The 16,176-nt window shown below is 48.2% G+C and overlaps 9 protein-coding genes across 9 annotated transcripts; 4 read left to right on the top strand and 5 right to left on the bottom strand.

Moving 5' to 3' along the window:
• EV420DRAFT_294805 (uncharacterized protein) lies at positions 1-1,192 on the bottom strand (the record flags this gene model as incomplete). Its single annotated transcript, XM_060481576.1, has 4 exons — positions 562-1,192; positions 415-516; positions 228-361; positions 1-176 (listed from the first exon to the last, which is right to left on the bottom strand). Coding segments are annotated over exons 1-4 (644 nt in total), but the record flags the coding sequence as incomplete, so codon positions are not given.
• A 1,047-nt stretch (positions 1,193-2,239) lies between these two features.
• On the top strand, positions 2,240-3,800 carry EV420DRAFT_1642053 (uncharacterized protein; the record flags this gene model as incomplete). Its single annotated transcript, XM_060477309.1, has 7 exons — positions 2,240-2,390; positions 2,439-2,503; positions 2,558-2,629; positions 2,677-2,783; positions 2,838-2,978; positions 3,034-3,210; positions 3,263-3,800. The coding sequence occupies 7 exons, from the start codon at positions 2,240-2,242 to the stop codon at positions 3,798-3,800; spliced, it is 1,251 nt and encodes a 416-aa protein (XP_060332068.1).
• A 180-nt stretch (positions 3,801-3,980) lies between these two features.
• EV420DRAFT_1229649 (uncharacterized protein) lies at positions 3,981-4,424 on the bottom strand (the record flags this gene model as incomplete). The annotated part of the gene is made up of 4 exons (XM_060466532.1): positions 3,981-4,038; positions 4,089-4,187; positions 4,238-4,295; positions 4,346-4,424. Coding segments are annotated over 4 exons (294 nt in total), but the record flags the coding sequence as incomplete, so codon positions are not given.
• A 66-nt stretch (positions 4,425-4,490) lies between these two features.
• On the top strand, positions 4,491-6,906 carry EV420DRAFT_1538098 (APC amino acid permease). The gene is made up of 13 exons (XM_060472986.1): positions 4,491-4,673; positions 4,725-4,775; positions 4,834-4,882; positions 4,942-5,065; positions 5,119-5,220; positions 5,273-5,309; positions 5,359-5,674; positions 5,728-5,910; positions 5,961-6,003; positions 6,049-6,118; positions 6,171-6,335; positions 6,385-6,599; positions 6,649-6,906. The coding sequence occupies exons 1-13, from the start codon at positions 4,535-4,537 to the stop codon at positions 6,808-6,810; spliced, it is 1,656 nt and encodes a 551-aa protein (XP_060332066.1). The 5' UTR covers positions 4,491-4,534; the 3' UTR covers positions 6,811-6,906.
• Positions 6,904-8,239, top strand: EV420DRAFT_1538095 (pre-mRNA-splicing factor SLT11). The gene is made up of 6 exons (XM_060472985.1): positions 6,904-7,024; positions 7,076-7,104; positions 7,156-7,419; positions 7,473-7,781; positions 7,830-7,957; positions 8,013-8,239. The coding sequence occupies exons 1-6, from the start codon at positions 6,955-6,957 to the stop codon at positions 8,167-8,169; spliced, it is 957 nt and encodes a 318-aa protein (XP_060332065.1). The 5' UTR covers positions 6,904-6,954; the 3' UTR covers positions 8,170-8,239.
• Positions 8,240-8,342: 103 nt separating this feature from the next.
• Positions 8,343-9,586, bottom strand: EV420DRAFT_1620349 (uncharacterized protein; the record flags this gene model as incomplete). The annotated part of the gene is made up of 6 exons (XM_060475563.1): positions 8,343-8,449; positions 8,502-8,868; positions 8,914-9,094; positions 9,147-9,182; positions 9,239-9,261; positions 9,314-9,586. 6 exons carry the CDS (start codon positions 9,584-9,586, stop codon positions 8,343-8,345), a joined length of 987 nt encoding a protein of 328 aa, XP_060332064.1.
• A 1,241-nt stretch (positions 9,587-10,827) lies between these two features.
• EV420DRAFT_1538085 (DUF726-domain-containing protein) lies at positions 10,828-12,903 on the bottom strand. The gene is made up of 6 exons (XM_060472984.1): positions 12,787-12,903; positions 12,592-12,748; positions 11,861-12,540; positions 11,655-11,814; positions 11,546-11,592; positions 10,828-11,507 (listed from the first exon to the last, which is right to left on the bottom strand). Exons 1-6 carry the CDS (start codon positions 12,847-12,849, stop codon positions 11,025-11,027), a joined length of 1,590 nt encoding a protein of 529 aa, XP_060332063.1. The 5' UTR covers positions 12,850-12,903; the 3' UTR covers positions 10,828-11,024.
• A 14-nt stretch (positions 12,904-12,917) lies between these two features.
• On the top strand, positions 12,918-14,377 carry EV420DRAFT_1676189 (uncharacterized protein; the record flags this gene model as incomplete). The annotated part of the gene is made up of 7 exons (XM_060479153.1): positions 12,918-13,127; positions 13,183-13,395; positions 13,446-13,538; positions 13,571-13,612; positions 13,666-13,803; positions 13,851-13,996; positions 14,083-14,377. The coding sequence occupies exons 1-7, from the start codon at positions 12,960-12,962 to the stop codon at positions 14,375-14,377; spliced, it is 1,095 nt and encodes a 364-aa protein (XP_060332062.1). The 5' UTR covers positions 12,918-12,959.
• Positions 14,378-14,465: 88 nt separating this feature from the next.
• Positions 14,466-16,083, bottom strand: EV420DRAFT_294405 (uncharacterized protein). Its single transcript, XM_060481573.1, has 8 exons — positions 15,595-16,083; positions 15,489-15,546; positions 15,350-15,442; positions 15,191-15,303; positions 15,088-15,139; positions 14,813-15,034; positions 14,673-14,762; positions 14,466-14,617 (listed from the first exon to the last, which is right to left on the bottom strand). Exons 1-8 carry the CDS (start codon positions 15,897-15,899, stop codon positions 14,555-14,557), a joined length of 996 nt encoding a protein of 331 aa, XP_060332061.1. The 5' UTR covers positions 15,900-16,083; the 3' UTR covers positions 14,466-14,554.
• Between the last annotated feature and the right edge of the window lie 93 nt (positions 16,084-16,176).

Here is a 16,176-nt window from a genome sequence, read left to right as displayed (position 1 = left end):
CGAAAGTATTCAGCCACCTTCAGGGCATCGGAGCCCTTGGTCATAAACCAGAATGAAGAACCGTCATTCTCAGTGTAACACATAAGATTGTGTCCTGAGGAAGCACAGAGATCCTTGTGACACGGCGTGAAAGTTTCGCCTATACCAAGGTAGCACATCAGGGTTTCCACGGCAGCCTGTTAGACTTGAGAACTGCACACATATACCTGGAAAACAGAATTACTGACAGATTTTGGTAGATTCGTCAAACAGTTTCGCGGATCGTCTGGGAGGAGGCGGGATGGAATGACCCCAGATTTGTGCAGCCATTCATACCAGTCTGCTGGACATTCGGCATCCTTTCCATACCACCTGACAGTCTCTGGCATAGCGCTGGTTAGAAGACATTAAAAGACAGACACGATATGAGCAAACCTCCTGGCGTAAGAAAACACGGTGTTGAGCGACAGTGCTTCGCAAATTCCTCAAGAGGGACAGTACGATCCGACCAATCATGAATATTACGAACCGCAATATCTGTTGCCATGAGGCGCGTTAACGACGAAGAGATAAACAACTCACTTTTCTGCCCGTGCTCTCTGAGCCATTCAAGGCTGAATTTCTGGCCTAGCCATCCAGGGTGTTTGTGCCAGCCCTCAATGACCAAGGGCTTCGTATCGCCGTCATATCGCTGCAGTATATCCTCCAAGGACTGGCCGCCGACTGCGGACACTCGAGGTATCGGGAAGAATCGTTTTCCCTGTTTCAAGAGACCTTCTAGAGACCAGTCTCTGGTGGTAAAAGAAAAAATCATGACAATCAGGTCGTATCTTGGTGACCGTACCCATTTCGATACTGGCAGGGCCGGTAGACGCGTCGCAATCTGAGCAAGAATGGGCGGTCTCGGCACGTGACGAAGGCAATTTGTCCGGACTCGATCGATCCCAGCCGGGAATGTCTCCCCACTGAGGCTGGCTGGCCATCGTCCGTCGACGAATTGCTTCCAAACTGCCCATGGGAGATACTTGTGATAGCTGTAAGAGAGCAGTCCCTGGGCGCTTAACCTCTTATACTCGGACGTCCGCAGAATCCCACGATTCCGATTTCGGGGTTATCGAGGGACATCATCATCAGCCCCTTCTGCAATGTCACAACATCGCCTTTGCATACAGCAACATGAACTGAATAGCAGTGCGCCATTTATGAAAGCTGTAGCGCCTAATGGCTGTATGTAAGCTTCAGTGTAAATATTCATATAATTGCCCCGAACTTGGTTTACAGCATAACAGCCTGCAGGTGATGGACCTGGAATCATCAACACTAGAGCATTTCAACAACGTGTTGTACCGCCACACAGCGCTTGCTATATTTTGTCACTTCACATCGTGATAAGGGAGCGATAGTATTCAAAACTCCAACAGTCTGAGACGCAAAATTCACTAGTTCAACTTCGTCGTAGATTGGAAATCTTTATCATGAAGAATGTGTGTCGTCTAAGTAAGAACGAAATGGAAAGAAATTGCAATCACTCATTCTTCGGTGTCTGCTGACGTAGTAACGAGAGGAGAGGAATTTGGTCCAATTTTAGCGTGCTTCGCCTTGAAATGAAGCACAGCACGAGGCGCCTATATGGTACGACTGCACCAATTACACCCAATTCGGAGGGAGGCACTTAGTGTATTTAACGCCGGCCCGAAAGTTCGAAAATCAGAAGGCGGTTGTGTTCAGATAGCACTCATCAGACACAAAGCGTCGGAGTAGTATTAGAAACCTCAGGTAAAGCCCAGAAGATAACAAGAAATCTCGGTTGCTGAAACCCCCAACTATCCCTATTAATCATTATGGCAACTCTAGAAACCAACAAAATAGCAAGCTCCAGGCCAACCCAGATGACACAGAGCAAGCACAGATCGACCACATCAAAAAGCAAGTATAGATGTAACCAAGTTCCGACAGTGATACGTACTCAATACTACGTAGTGTTGTCATTAACCTTGAAAGTTTGGAAGCTTTGAATGGTCAGAGTTACAGGCAGAATATATGCAGATACAAGTCCCGTGAGCACCAACGAGTACCGGCCGAGGTGGGTAGGCGAATCAAGCTCAGATCTTCACTGTTCGGAACTCAAACTTTAGAAGTTAAACGCGTCTTGCGTCTCACCACGTGTATTTCACGTGATGTGAATTCTAACGCGTCGCGTCTCAGGAATATTATTCATCACCTCTTTGTTCGCGTCCCCTACTCCCCTTCGTCACTAGCAATGTCCGCAGTATCCACGTCCCAACCGGAATTCGACTTTTGGGAATTCGTCAATTGTGCAAGATGCCAACTCCCTTTCTCTTCGGATGCCGGCGCGACCATCCCGTTCTGGTTGACGGAATGTGGGCATATAGTCTGCAATAACCATCTCAGTCAGTCGGATGTCTGAAGCCTTGGACAATCATGACATTTTGAGGCAGATGCTGACCAGAGTTGTACGGTATGTGGGTCACCCGGCATTCAGTTGGTGCCCCTTCAACGCGAGGTGAGTCACCAGCTTTCAAGCATTTCATGTTCATTGAATCCAGACCACCGATAGATGGAACCACCGATGTCCGACTGGTTTCGATCAATACCGTATGCGCTGGACTCTATTGCATATACAGCCAAAGTGTTTTTGATCACGTCTTTGTCGAGCATTTCCTGACTGTTATCCAGTTTCAGCAAGAGTCCATGGCTGCTCAGATACGGTACTACAGAACTAGGCATCAACAACAGAGGGCGCATATAGAGAAGCTCAAGCGCGAGATGGCGGAACTGAAAAGGTGCGTGAGGCTGCTTGCCTGCAAAGACACAAGACTCAATGTCTACCATTTCAGAGCGAACCAGTATTTAACGGGGGGGAATTATCGTCATACCAGCAAGGAGTCGATTCTTCACAGCAGCATGTATCATCGCAGAGACGACCAAGAGCCGTCGGATAATATGAATGCGCACGGGAAACGCCCTATGGATCAGCGGTACGCCTCACCTTCCTGCTTCCATAATTATTGTGAATGTACTGGTGCGCCACAGGCCGATGACTACTCCAAGCCCCCATTCCTCTCTGATAGGACCCGATAGGCTTACCTTGCCGCCTGGTCAACAGCCACCCAATTTGTCCTATAATCGCACAAACGACATGGCACCACAGGTCGTTAACGATGTTCGACAGCAGCGGCAGCAAAGGCCAGCATCTCGTAACCTTGCGCAGTGTGTCACCTTCGATTATCATGATTTGCTATAATCTCAATCCCTTTGCTAGGCAATACGTCTATGTCCCGCCGTCGACGCCACACATGCCTCCACCTCAGTTATCGCACATGCAAGCACCACGAAACGTTCAACGAGCAAGAGTAAATCAAGATGTTTCACAGGGCGGACTATCAGCAGCAACTCCTTCTCTCACCAAATTCAAGCCCGCTCAAGTGCAAGGTAACAACCAACCCCGGAACATGGGCCCACCGCCCACGCCAGTACATGCACGAGCGCAACAGCGACAATCTGTCAATGCGTCAACAAATGTTCCTTCTCGTCAGCCTAACACTGGAGCTCCCCCCTCAAACCGATTCCTTCCTCCAGGAGAAAGATTCGCTCCGCCCTCATCAACAAATACTGGTGGAAGAGGATTCCTACCTCCAACATCGACAACAGGTCCTCAACACTTCGTCTCTGCTCATAGTGCTTCTCTTGCAGGATCTTCAGGAACTAGGGCGATGCCTCGTGCTGGAACGGCTATACCAAATACTGCTGGAGGTGGAAGCCAAAGGATGCCATTTGTCCCTGGACAAGGATTCAGGTGAAGGAAGGCCTGCTCTCGTTGTACAGTGATTTCCTTCGTCTAGGAGCTGCTATGCCCAGAGATATTTATAGATTTTGCTTCGAAGTAACGATGTATCCATCCAACAGAGCTGCATTAGGGAGCCGCAATACAAAAAGTTCGAGATAATATTATGATGGAGGGGTGCCAGAGGGGTGCCAGAGGGTGTGTTGATGACAAAGAGGGGCATGTAGGAAGCAACCAAGGCGCTGATACATAGACTGAAAATATTTCAGTGCTACATCTTGAGAACAAGAAGGCTACTACATACAGAAGATTGGACAGACCACCAGTTCCCTCCTTGGCGCGCATGGGATGTTGGTTGAAGTACTGGTTCAGGCCGAACAGAACTGAAGGCCAGGCAAGGTACCTCTCAAAGGATAAAATGGTGAATTCCTGGTCTGGAAAGGACAAACTTACCTGTTCCGCGTCACCATGATTAAGCCAGAGAGGAACATGCCAGACGTTCCAAGACCCTCTGCAGTATCATGAGCAGAGAGGGACTGAATGAATACCGCAATGACATACCACTTTCTCTATACCATGTCGGAGGCAGAGTGAATTTTGTAGCAAGAGCAGCGTCTCTAGGGTCGTCCTTAGTCGACATCGTGGACGATGATGATGAGGTGTGACGAAATTTGAAAAGATTGGTTCTATCGCGGACCACGTGCCGCTCCTATCTCTGGACCACCACTGACACCAGTACGCGCTTACTCTATGACTTCTGGCGTTGGCGACGACGATGAGCGACAGTCTCTTCTGAATACTCGTTCTGGAACCCACTATGACTCTACCAAGACTATCGTCGTCGCTAGTGGTATTGACGGTGCTGCAGTACATCGGACCGAGGGCGACTGTGAGCAGCGATAAGGACTCGGCTCCAATAATATTGCTCAATAACTGCTAGCACGTAGCGGGGAGTCCTACGATAATGTACCTCAGGCAAAGCGACAGCTCGGTGCGTTCACCCTACTACTCAAAATATTATTCATCCAACCTCAACTGTCTGCTGTCAGGTCTATTCAGCGCCATGTTTCTAGTATTCAATCGAATCATTGGAACTGGGTATAGAGTAGTGTCCTTGCTATGGCTTCAACACATGATCTCTGATGTCCAAATTGAAGTATATATGCGACCCCAAGCAACATCCTGCGCTCGTCTGGAAGCCCGGGCCTTGCGCTTATTATGTGGCTAGCCGGTGCGAGTATTGCAGCCGTAGGAACGGCTGTTTACGTTGAACTTGGCACTGTATGCTCTGCACTTCGTATCTATCTAAGTTGTGCACTGAGACATTCTTGTAGGGACTGCCCCGAAGTGGTGGAGAGAAGAATTATCTCGAATTCATATACAGACGTCCCAAGTTCCTAGCAACTTGCACATTTTCTGTTTATGCAATTATAACGGTGAGTCTTAGCGTCTGTAGGCGTCGCTGTTACCTACTTACAAGCTCTTCAGGGCTCGTCGGCTGCCAACAGTCTTGTCTTTGGAGAATGTTCATATTTCCTCCCTGTATTAGTAGTATTCAGCTGATACTTCTGCAGACGTCCTTCATGCTTTGAATGTTGAACCGGCCCGATGGAATACTCGTTTCGTAGCATTCATGTGCATATCTTTTTGCTGCCTGCTCCATGGTACCACATTCAAGTGGGGACTCCGTCTTCAAAATACACTAGGTCTTTTCAAACTCTTCCTCCTTTCGTCGATAGGTATAGCGGGCTTGTTCTGTCTGGTCGGTGTTCCCGGATTTCGCGTTAGAGACGAATACGAAGCTCCCGATAATCTCCGGTGGGATCAGCTGTGGCAAGGCAGTAACTCCGATGCAAACGCATTGATATCTGGGTTATACAATATCATTTGGTGTGGTCTATTATTGCATTCTGTCCTTTAATGTCTGATTTTCTCGATTATAGGTCTTTTGTTGGCTATTCTACGGCCAATTATGCATTATCTGAGGTCAGAAACCCTGTTCGGACGATCAAGAGAGCGGCACCTCTGGCACTTATCTCTGTAACTGCGGTCTACCTGCTTGTCAACGTTGGCTACTTCGCTGTAGTTTCCAAAGGTGATATAGTAGGAAGCCGGCGGATTGTTGCGTTAGTGGATCCATACACGACTCCTTTTCATTTAATAAGTTATCTTGTAGAGCTTTATTCTTTCGAAACCTATTTGGACCGAACACTGAGCGAGTGAGCTGATGCCTCCAACTTTCCTCTAAATCTAACAGTTTGTAGGTTCTTAGCGTATTTATTGCCTTGTCGACGCTAGGAAATCTGCTCACTGGCCAGTTCAGTCAAGGGCGCAGTAGGTCATTCTCCAGAATAGATCCGAGTCTTTTCTCAGGCGCCGATTCTAGTCATACAGGAACTGGGCCGAGAGGGGGTGATTCCGGTATCATGGTTCTTTGCCAGCAACAAGCCATTTAATGCGCCCCTGGCAGGGCTTGCTACGAATTGGTTCTTCTCTACCATGTTCATGGTTCTGCCTCCACCGGGAGACGCCTACCTGTTCATGATCAGCCGTGAGTTTTCAGCGGATTCAACACTTGTAATCTCTCAACATTCCATCAGTGTCATCATACTGCCTTGCTATTATTAATGCTCTTGTTTCCCTGGGTCTTTTGCTACTGTATACTTCCGCGTACAAAGCATGGAATTGGGATCCACCATTTCGAGCACCCAAGATTGTAATCGTCTTGTTCTTCTTGTCTAATGTGTTCCTGGTACTCGTACCTCTAATACCTCCTGCACCTGGATCAAGAACATACGAGCATCTGCCGTATTGGGTGAGTCTGTCCACACCTACGCAAGTTGTAAGCTAATTATTCTCCTCAGTCTCATGCTGTTGTCGCCTTTGCTCTATCTCTCATCGGTGTGGGGTATTGGTGTGTTTGGTGTGTTTGGCTACCTCGAAAGAAAGGGTATAGATTAGAAAGGACTTGGGTTCTGCAGGAGGATGGAGTTTCTCGTTGTGTATTCCGCCAAATTTCTCTATGATGTATTAGATCATCATCCATTCTAGTTAGCTCCTATTAACATCACGTGTGTATATTTGTGTTGAGAGCATTTGCCAAACTTTGACTGATCGCTGACAACTTTCACAACTTACGGACTGACCACTACCTAGTGACTATACCCAGAATGCCTCCCAAAGCCGATATCAACAAAGCAGGATGGGAGCAGAGCGAATTTCCTATTCTTTGCGAAACATGTATGTGCCTGCCGTCTGAAATCGTACTTTGCCTGTTCAACAGTATTCTAGGTTTAGGTGATAATCCGTTTATTCGCATGGTCAGTGCTTCTTTCACCATTTCAATCGCTTTTTTGTTGATTTCATTGTAGTCGAAGCAAGAGTACGGACGCTCTTGTGGTACCTGTGCACGACCGTTCACAGTATTCCGATGGAATCCAGGTTCTGGCATGCGCTTCAAAACCACCGTCATTTGTCAAACGTGTGCCAAAGTGAAGAATGTCTGCCAGACGTGTCTTCTCGATCTTGAATATGGTCTACCCACGCAAGTCCGTGATACCGCTTTGGCTCTGGAGAAGGACGCGCCTACAAGTGATATAAATCGGGAATACTATGCGCAGAACATGGAGGCCAAGGTGCGTTACTATCATTTACCTCATTATTCTCGCCTCAAATCCTTTATCGGTAGCTGGAAGGTGACAAGTCCGGCCTTAGCAGCGGACGAACGCAGTCTGCAGGGAAGGAAATGTTGAAGCAACTGGCGCGGACAGATCCTTATTATAAGCGCAATCGACCACATGTGTGCTCCTTTTTCGTCAAGGGGGAATGCAAACGCGGATCTGAATGCCCATACCGACATGAGAAACCCGTAGAGAGTGCGCTGTCACACCAGAATTTGCAGGATCGGTACCACGGGCGAAATGACCCCGTAGCCCGTAAAATTATGGCCACACACGCCGAAAATCAGGGCCTGAAGCCTCCTGATGACGAGACTATTGTATGCCTTTCCATTATTTCCTTGAAGCGCTACTGACATCATTTTCAGACATCAATATTTTTATCTTCACTTTCTCCCGAATCCACGGAACTGAGTATACGCACCACCGTTCTCAAGTCACTACCTAGTGTTGAGCCAACGCAGCTACGTTCTGTTGTTCATGTAGCCAAGTCACGGTTAACATCTCCCCACTGACTTTAGCAACATGGCGACTTATCGTTTTCTATCTAGGTGTGCATTCATCAACTTTAAGGAGCGAAGTATCGCTGAACGTGCAGCTGAGGCGTGGGCTAACGGTCTTGAGATTGATGGAGAACGAATAGCGATAAAATGGGGCCGGAGCAAAGCGAAGCCACTTGCCCCGACCGCAGTGGCGGCCGCGTCGTAGACTTCATTCCCGTTGTCTTGTATTATTAGATAGATATTTGCACGAGTATTAGCGTCCTTTCCTTTGAGGTAAATGTCATTGTCTGATTAAACATCCATTATTATTTAACGTAGCAGCTATTAATCCTGTTCCGTGTCATCGTAACTCTAAGCTAGCCTTCCAATTCCGTACTTCTAACCCAGTAAGCCTCCCACGGCGACAGCGCTTAACCAGCCAGCCAGAGGCGCAACGTCAGAACCTGACGTAATAGCACGCCCGAAGTTCACTAGGCCTGGCCCAGCTAAAAGGATTTTATCAGACATGAGACGGCTGGCACGAGTTGGTTAACGTACGGCAGATGCCTGAAATTCCCCAGCCCACCCCGAACAGCGCTGCTGCTCCTGTCAGAATTTTTATATTAATCTCTCCTCCCGTTGGAATCGCCCATGGGCCACCGAGCATGGGCCTCCGCGTCCCGCAAAAGAAGTTGTATAAGATGATCGAGGTAGGTAAAGCCCCCATAGCGAGAAAAGCGAGTGATGGATCGAAAGCAGAATGGATAGGTAGGAGTAAGAATGTCAATACTTTGATCGGGTCAATGAGGTTAGATAGAGAAAGTGCAAGTGCAAAGTTGAATCCGTTGTTGAAGTAGGTAGCGCGTCGGGCTAAAATATTCGGTTCTTTCGGAGCGACATCCTCTGATTTTGGTTTCTGCTTGTCCTATGTTAGTCACGGCTGAGTGGGCAAGAAGGCAAGAACACTGACATTGTAGAAACAAAGAAACGCTGAAATCACTAGAGGGATTGCTTGTAGGGCAATAAGTTTTTTCCCCATCGACCCTAAACTCCAGTCCCAAGATGGGTTTGAGGGGCCCAACTTTGAACCATGTAACAGACGCGCCGTTACCGCTGCCGTGGAAAAAAAAGTTGCGGTCGCGGCAATTGACCTTGAAAGCGTGAGAATGGCATGCATATATTTACATTCGAACTATTTCTTACCTCTTGGATAGTCTGGAAATGCCGCAAATCATATGTCTATCGGTTCAACTATCGGTAAATCAAAGGCACAAGCGGTAATCGGAGTTACTAACCCGGATGTACATCCATTAGACATCTACGAGATAGGCTATTAATTCATGTGAACAGGATCTATAGAAGCGAGATACCTTGGTTCCTAATCCTACAAGGAAACCGGATAGCAGAACTTGTCGTATTTCGAGACCAAGTACTGCTGTATTTGCGCCTTCGAGAGCTCCAATGACAAGTCCTCCGGCGAGCAGCCCGGATACACCCGCCAACGCCTCTATATTCCCTTTTACTGCGCGGTGAAAGAAACCGGATATTCCGAAGACATTTCCGTTCAAAAGCAACAGAGCATGCACTGGGAGAGAAAGGCCAAAGCCGCCAATGAGGGATCTGAGGGGTGTAGGCGTTGACATGCTGGTTGCTAGAACATCAGACTGAGAGAAATTTTTGAGCAGTGATCTTGGGAAACTTGAAGATGTATCGTTAGTTATATACCTCTTCTCAGACATATGACGATCATCTATCACGTGATTGGAACAATCCAGCCGAGTCCCGGCCCGCGTGCGATGACTGATATTCGGAATTGACAGCAAGAATAGAGTGGGATGGAGGGTGCAAGATCCGTCCCACCAAGCGAATTCTGTGCGACAAAGTACCTCTGAGAGATAGCTGAACACTTGCCAGGAGGTCATTCCAGCGCATTAGATTGGTATAGTTAGAGACAGTTCCCGTTCTAGGTGAATTCCGAATGCAACCACAAGGTCACGCAAGATTCGTAAGTTTATTACGGATTGATGAAGATGTTGCTAATAAGCACTTACGCATGGGCTCCTCCCAGCCTTGGGATATCACAATCCCGAAATTTTGCACGTTTGACCGATGAAGACGTTGAGTCGGCAGGCAAACTTTAAAGAAGCCTTTACGTCGAAGAGAAAGTGAAACCTCCGGTACTGTCGACGTCTGTCTAACAAACAAAATCGTAGACGACATGAACGAATGGCAGCAGCTGGCACGACTGCGCGCCTGTCTTCATCGCAAGCAGGGAGCCGGAAAGGGGTATACAAGATGTCCCTAGGGCTGATAGGAGTGAAGCAAACCCTGTAACCGTTCGAGGATAATCAAAGTCTAAGTGACGGGCACGCTGTCAAGGATACGTCCGCGTCTTTTCAGCTGCTCTCCGCGGATTCTCGGACTGTAGGATGATCCAAAATAGAGCCTTTTAATAGCCTTGAAATGATACATTGAATCAGCCCGTTGACCGATGACATTAGTCTCTATACGTTACGCACCAACATAGACTGCGGTAGAGGTATTGATCCACATCTTGAATTATTCAGGAGTGCATTACAAAAGTTGACTTCCTACTACGTGGTTGATGTCACAGGTTGGAATGCCGATTAGCAAGGGAAAATCACTCACTAGTTGACAGGGAAATATGCGAGCTGCTCTCGCAGAACTTGAGTATAGCCAAGTCAACGGCGCTGCATTACCAGATTCTGAACTTTTTTCGCCACAACTTCAAAATGGGCTAACATTCTTCCAGCCAGCGAGGAGATTGCAGGTATCGAATTTACGGTACCAAATTTATCCAAAGTCAGCTAGCTCTTGTGATGGCATTAAAACCTCGATGGATGCTTGGAGACAGAAGTCAACATTGAGCCGGCATTTTCCGAGGACTAACTACTAGAGTTGATGCCATCATCAGTGCGTAGCAAATCCATCCTAATAATATTTGACAACTTATCATCGTTAGAGTCATTGCTGGTTCCTGGTCGTGCAGAACTCGCAGGACAGGATAGCAACAATTTTGAACTCTAAAAAACAATCTAATCCATAATGTCCTATACAACCTTACTTTGTACCCTTCTGAGGCAAGTCCTCTTGGCTTGATCCCAAATCCCCCTCCCCTTGCCTGTCGATATCCTCCGTCCGAAGATAGATTTCAGAATCGACCAATCCAGGAGCATCGACAAGCTGCAATGATTTCCCTATCAATTCTTTCCACATGGTGTGCCCATCAACAAAATCGCAGTGGACATTCTCTACGCCCATGACATCAACCGAATGAAGACCTGCAACGTTCCAAGTCACACTCGATACGCGTGAAAGTACGGCGAGGACATAATCGTTCGTGGAATAACCATTGACGAGTCGGCCTGATACTAGCCGTCTTATACTGGCCCACGTCGCCTGGTCTGTTGATACGGGAGTCCCGAAAAGAAAGACGTCTTCAATTAGATCCCCAGTGTTTGATGGTGGAAGGGTGGTGAGGTACTTCAGTGCCTCGAAGATTACCAAGGATCCCAAGGAATAGCCAGCCAGAGTCGCCGGCCGCTTTCCAAGGCACGTTTAGCTAGAAGATCTCCTAAGACTGCCCCAGCCTTGATAGCCAATGCCTTGGAGTTCATCCAAGGATTGTCTGTAAACAGAAGTGCCGAAGTGAGCATAACGGGTCCGATCGCCTGAAATCTTTCACCATACCAATGATTTGCCCTATCTTCAGCCACGCAATAGGCGCCAAAGAGCTCATCAAACTCGCAAAGACGGTGCGCTTGACAATTTCAATCTTGATGTATTTCATGGTGTGAGATTTGATAAGAGTGAGAAGCGCATCTGATAGCTCTTGCAATGCTTGGACTTCCTAGTAAGCATCAGAAACGCCAGTAACCAGGAGTTAAAGGAGTTACCCATTGCAAAGCAAATGTGTTATGGCCTCCGAACACAGTCCAAGGCGTTACGAACGTTACGATAGGCGACGATATCCACCCACTAACACAAAGCCGGACGGCAAGGGTTTCTTCGGACTGAACGCCCACCGGCAAAACAGCTAAATCCCGTATTTCCCTCGTATGTCTCTGTACCATATCTGCCGTAGACTTCGCGCCGTACACGCCAAATAGTGCCCCACAGACGACAGAAGATCCTGCTAGTCCGCTGGCTAGCAAACCTGCAATCGTCCCACCGATGCCGAGCCACCCAACGACAGTTGTAACTCCAGCACCTACAAGCGGCGCAGCCAAACCTCCAGTGACCCCGACCAATACGCCCCCAACAACTGCGCCAAGGCCCATCCCGGCCATTCTCAGCACTTTATTTCTCTTTGCGTGATCTTTGGTAGTAGTCTGGGTATGTTGTTGCGCCTCTTCGATGGCACGGTCTGGATGTCTAAGTGTAGACACTATGATGTCTTCGTCCATGCTGCCAAAAGTGTTCAGAAACGACCGCGTCCTAGCAGAATACTCCTTGGACGTTGTGATATGCAGGAAAAGGATGGCGTTAAGGATTCTCTTAAGGTCCCGCTCATGAGGTAGTTTAAGCAGTTGACCGGTGGAAGTATCGGCATAAGGATCTAGTTCAGGACAGCTTTCTGAACCTGTCGTCAGCGATGTTAACGTACAGACGACATTGTCGACCGTACCTCCGTCTGGCTCTCCGCATACAACCCACGTATGTTCTAGTAGCTGTTGCGCCCATGCATTTAACCCTTTATTAAACGCATTTCTTCTATCGGATTTCGCCTTTTCTGGCAAAGACGACAAAGAATATTCTGCCAAGGCGTAGAGCTCGGGGTGTTTCTATAGGCTGCCAGACGGCGAAAGATATGCTGGAAAACGGTTTCACGTTCTTGCTGCGTTAGCTGTTTGGGCGGCGTGAGCTGAACGAGGTTACTTGACATGGTGGTGCTGCAGAGAGATGCAACCAGCTGACATCGTGAGGGTCATAACCAGAAGGCGAAACTGCTCTCATGATGTCATTCCCAAATCCTGACACCTGGAATTTCCCACCATGCGGCGCAACGAAGTTGAGAATGAGGTCGACATGGAAGGCGCCGACGACGACGCTGAGCGTTACGAGGGCGATTCTCCTGAGGAGGAGGATGGCGATGATCCGGAGGAGGAAGACGAGGACGACCAGGTCGGTGTTACCGTTCTAGACGAGGAAGATGCTCAATCTGTACGTGCCCATGTCCCTTCACGTCCGCGCTGGAATCCCCATCTTTCTGTGCCAGAATGATGACGACGCCATTGTAGAAGAAGAGGACGACCAGCTCAGCAATACTTCTTCGTCGCAACCAGCACAATCCATCGCGACTCAAGATCAAGTTGAAACTCCCCCACTGTACCGAGCTCAACGTCCAACACGGCGACACCAGCACCGGAAGAATATCACCGTCCACCAAAGAGAGCTTTCTGCTCGCACAAGGAGGATAGTACCGGGTACGGTTGGATGTCTCTTCCCAAATCAGCCACAGCGCCTAATTGTCTGCCGCAGATTCCTACCTTGAGAGCTCAGAAGATGGACGATAATGATGATGATGACGATGAGAGTCTATGTCACCTGAATCGGAGTCGACACCTCAAGCTAGTCCTTCGAAGAAGCGCCTCACGTCAAGGCAGGCCGTTCTGGCCAATGTGGTCGACTCTTCGCATGTTTCTTGGGTACGCGGCAAATGTTGTATCCCATTCACGTTATTCGTAATTCAACTTGCAAGTTGCAGATGGTGACACTGCAGTATCCGTGGGCAAGGGTAGGAAAAAGCAACTCAACGAGACCGAGTTTAGCCTTGCGTCGGGAAGAGACAGCCAGGAAGAGGAAGAATCTTTCTGAGAAAAAGTTGGAGGATGAAAAGGTGCGTCTTGTCAGTGTACTAATTCGTTGTCTCATGCTCTTGCAAAGGTTGAAACTATCAACCGGCCTACTCAAAAAACAAACACGTCCGCGGGGCGGGTAGACGCAACGGAACTACTACTGGAACGGGCAACCCCGTCCGGAGTCAAGGTGCAGAACGATAGCGATGAAGAGGCCATGGAGGTGGAGGGAAAGTACAGAGGAACCTGCGCCCTGCACCTATAATACCCGTCATGTATCGATGGATATCCTCGTCGCGGCCTCCCCAAGTTGATCCTAGTCCTGGAACTGAGGAGAAAATGGACGTCGATGATACGGTCCCGGAGGAGAAGATGGATGTTGATGGTGCGGCAGAGAAGGAGAAAACCGATAGTAACGAAGAGAAGAAGATGATTCTGATGTTCTCAGTTCCGCCGTCTTTGCTGCCAGAGGGCGAAGTGCACCCTCCTGCACCACCAAGGCCAATACCCCAGTGCAATGTGGAAGGCTGCGAACTCAATAGAAAGTATAGGCTCGTTAGAAACTGGGATATGGGTGCTTGTGGGATGGCACATTTGAAGCTACTGCAGGCTTAATGGTTCGTTGACGAACGAGCTGGAATGCAATGCTATTTATTGGTACAATAGGTGAATCGATGAATGTTCAAAATCATTGGTATGGACCATGTCTCTTGAGTAGTACTAGATTCATAGCAAATATAGTCCAGATTTTGAAATATATGATACACGTGCAATGCAAGGAAAAATGAAGTGCTAAGATCCTCCCAATATACCGGCGATACTGGTCAGGTTTAGGCCAGAACTGCCCATGAGATCCTGGATGAAAAACAGTTAGGTCCTGAAATACGAATAACTTGCACGTAGTACGCACCGAAAGCGATGACGAGTCTAAGGGACATGCAAAGCTGAACGAGTTGGAAATGACCGGTGAAACCGTTACTATAAGAATGCGTATGGCGAGCTGAAAAACGATTATGAGGCACTGCAGTACGGCAGAAAGGCTGGGCTCACCGTTATCTTATAATTGACATCAATATTAGTCTTTGTGCCGAGAACCCCACATTTCTCAAGGAGATCTACGAGGATGGCGCTGTTGGGGTCATCGGCCGTGGTGTATTCGATCGCGAACGGGAAGGTAAAATTGGTCTGCGAGTGCGAGGCGAAATTGATGTTGCTGGAGGTGCCACCTCCAATGTCCGTACCAGTGCTAGAGCTGTTGAGAGGGTAGAACAACTGAGGTACAGCGGTGAGCGGCAAATCGGCAACGGAGATTGCGACAAGTTTACCTCGGCCGTTACTTTCTTCAGATTGACTGAAAAGTAATTCGGATTGTCAACCCTATGAGAAAATGTCAATAAATGAAATGCAATCCACGTCTAGAATACGTACGAGATGTTGACGCCAAGGTTTATGTTGACACCGTCGTTGGTGAGTTCGAACTCACTACCACCGGAAGACATTGTCTGAAGTTCACCGATGCTGACGTTGGGGGGCCGAATCCACTGCATACATGTTAATATTGATGTGGAAAACCAATGAGAGACTAACCAATGCAAGGGACAAGATTATGCTGATTATTAGAAAAACAGCAATCAGAAGGGTGCAGCAGCAGAACCTCCCAATACACCTTGGACGACCTCCCTATTTGACATCAACAAAATATTCACATATAAATGAACTTGCTTACCCTTGTCCAGAGATTTCCCTGCGTTTCATATCGATAACTCTTCAAGGTTTGGGGAACTCTGGTTGGAGCTAAGTAACCAAGGGGAAATAGGACCATAGAGACGTACTTTTCCTTGGGTGGAAACTCTCCACGGTCAAAGCCACTAGTATTGTCAGCAGCGTCTCTGGCTCTGATACCCGTAGGTGAGTCAATAGAATCCGTGGTGATGTGACTTTTCATAGTGGCTTGCCGATGCGGCCCACGGGCGTCTGTAGGTTCATCTCTATAGCCAGAGCCATAGTTATCGTAAGCACCCTCGTCGTAAGTAGCATGTGGTTGCTGATGGCCGTAAGGATTGAAGTCGGGCTGGGTGTACTGGGCGTCGTGCTCGTACCGGCCGTACTGCGCAGCGTACGGGTCTCGATAGGCCATGAGGAAGGATTATGTGGTTGATACAGAAGAAATTTGACGAATGAGGAAAACTAGATATCAAGTAGAAGTAGGGGCAGAATGGGAGTGAAAGGTAGAAAGCTGAAGGGGCCTGTCGGTGGTCGCTGTGGTGCGCTCACCTAATGCCGAAGCACAGCCTCGGCAGCTGCGAGCGTTCTGATTTCCAAATTTCACCGCATCTTCTCCAAAAAGCAGGCCAAGACACGAGAAATAGCAGGAAACAAATCAGCAATTGGCCCTTTGCAATGTGTTCCAAAGC

The sequence above is a fragment of the Desarmillaria tabescens genome (genome assembly GCF_030435595.1).
Source record: "Desarmillaria tabescens strain CCBAS 213 chromosome Unknown EV420scaffold_14, whole genome shotgun sequence".
In the NCBI taxonomy this organism is placed as follows: domain Eukaryota; kingdom Fungi; phylum Basidiomycota; class Agaricomycetes; order Agaricales; family Physalacriaceae; genus Desarmillaria; species Desarmillaria tabescens.
This window is presented reverse-complemented; position numbering and strand designations above follow the sequence as displayed.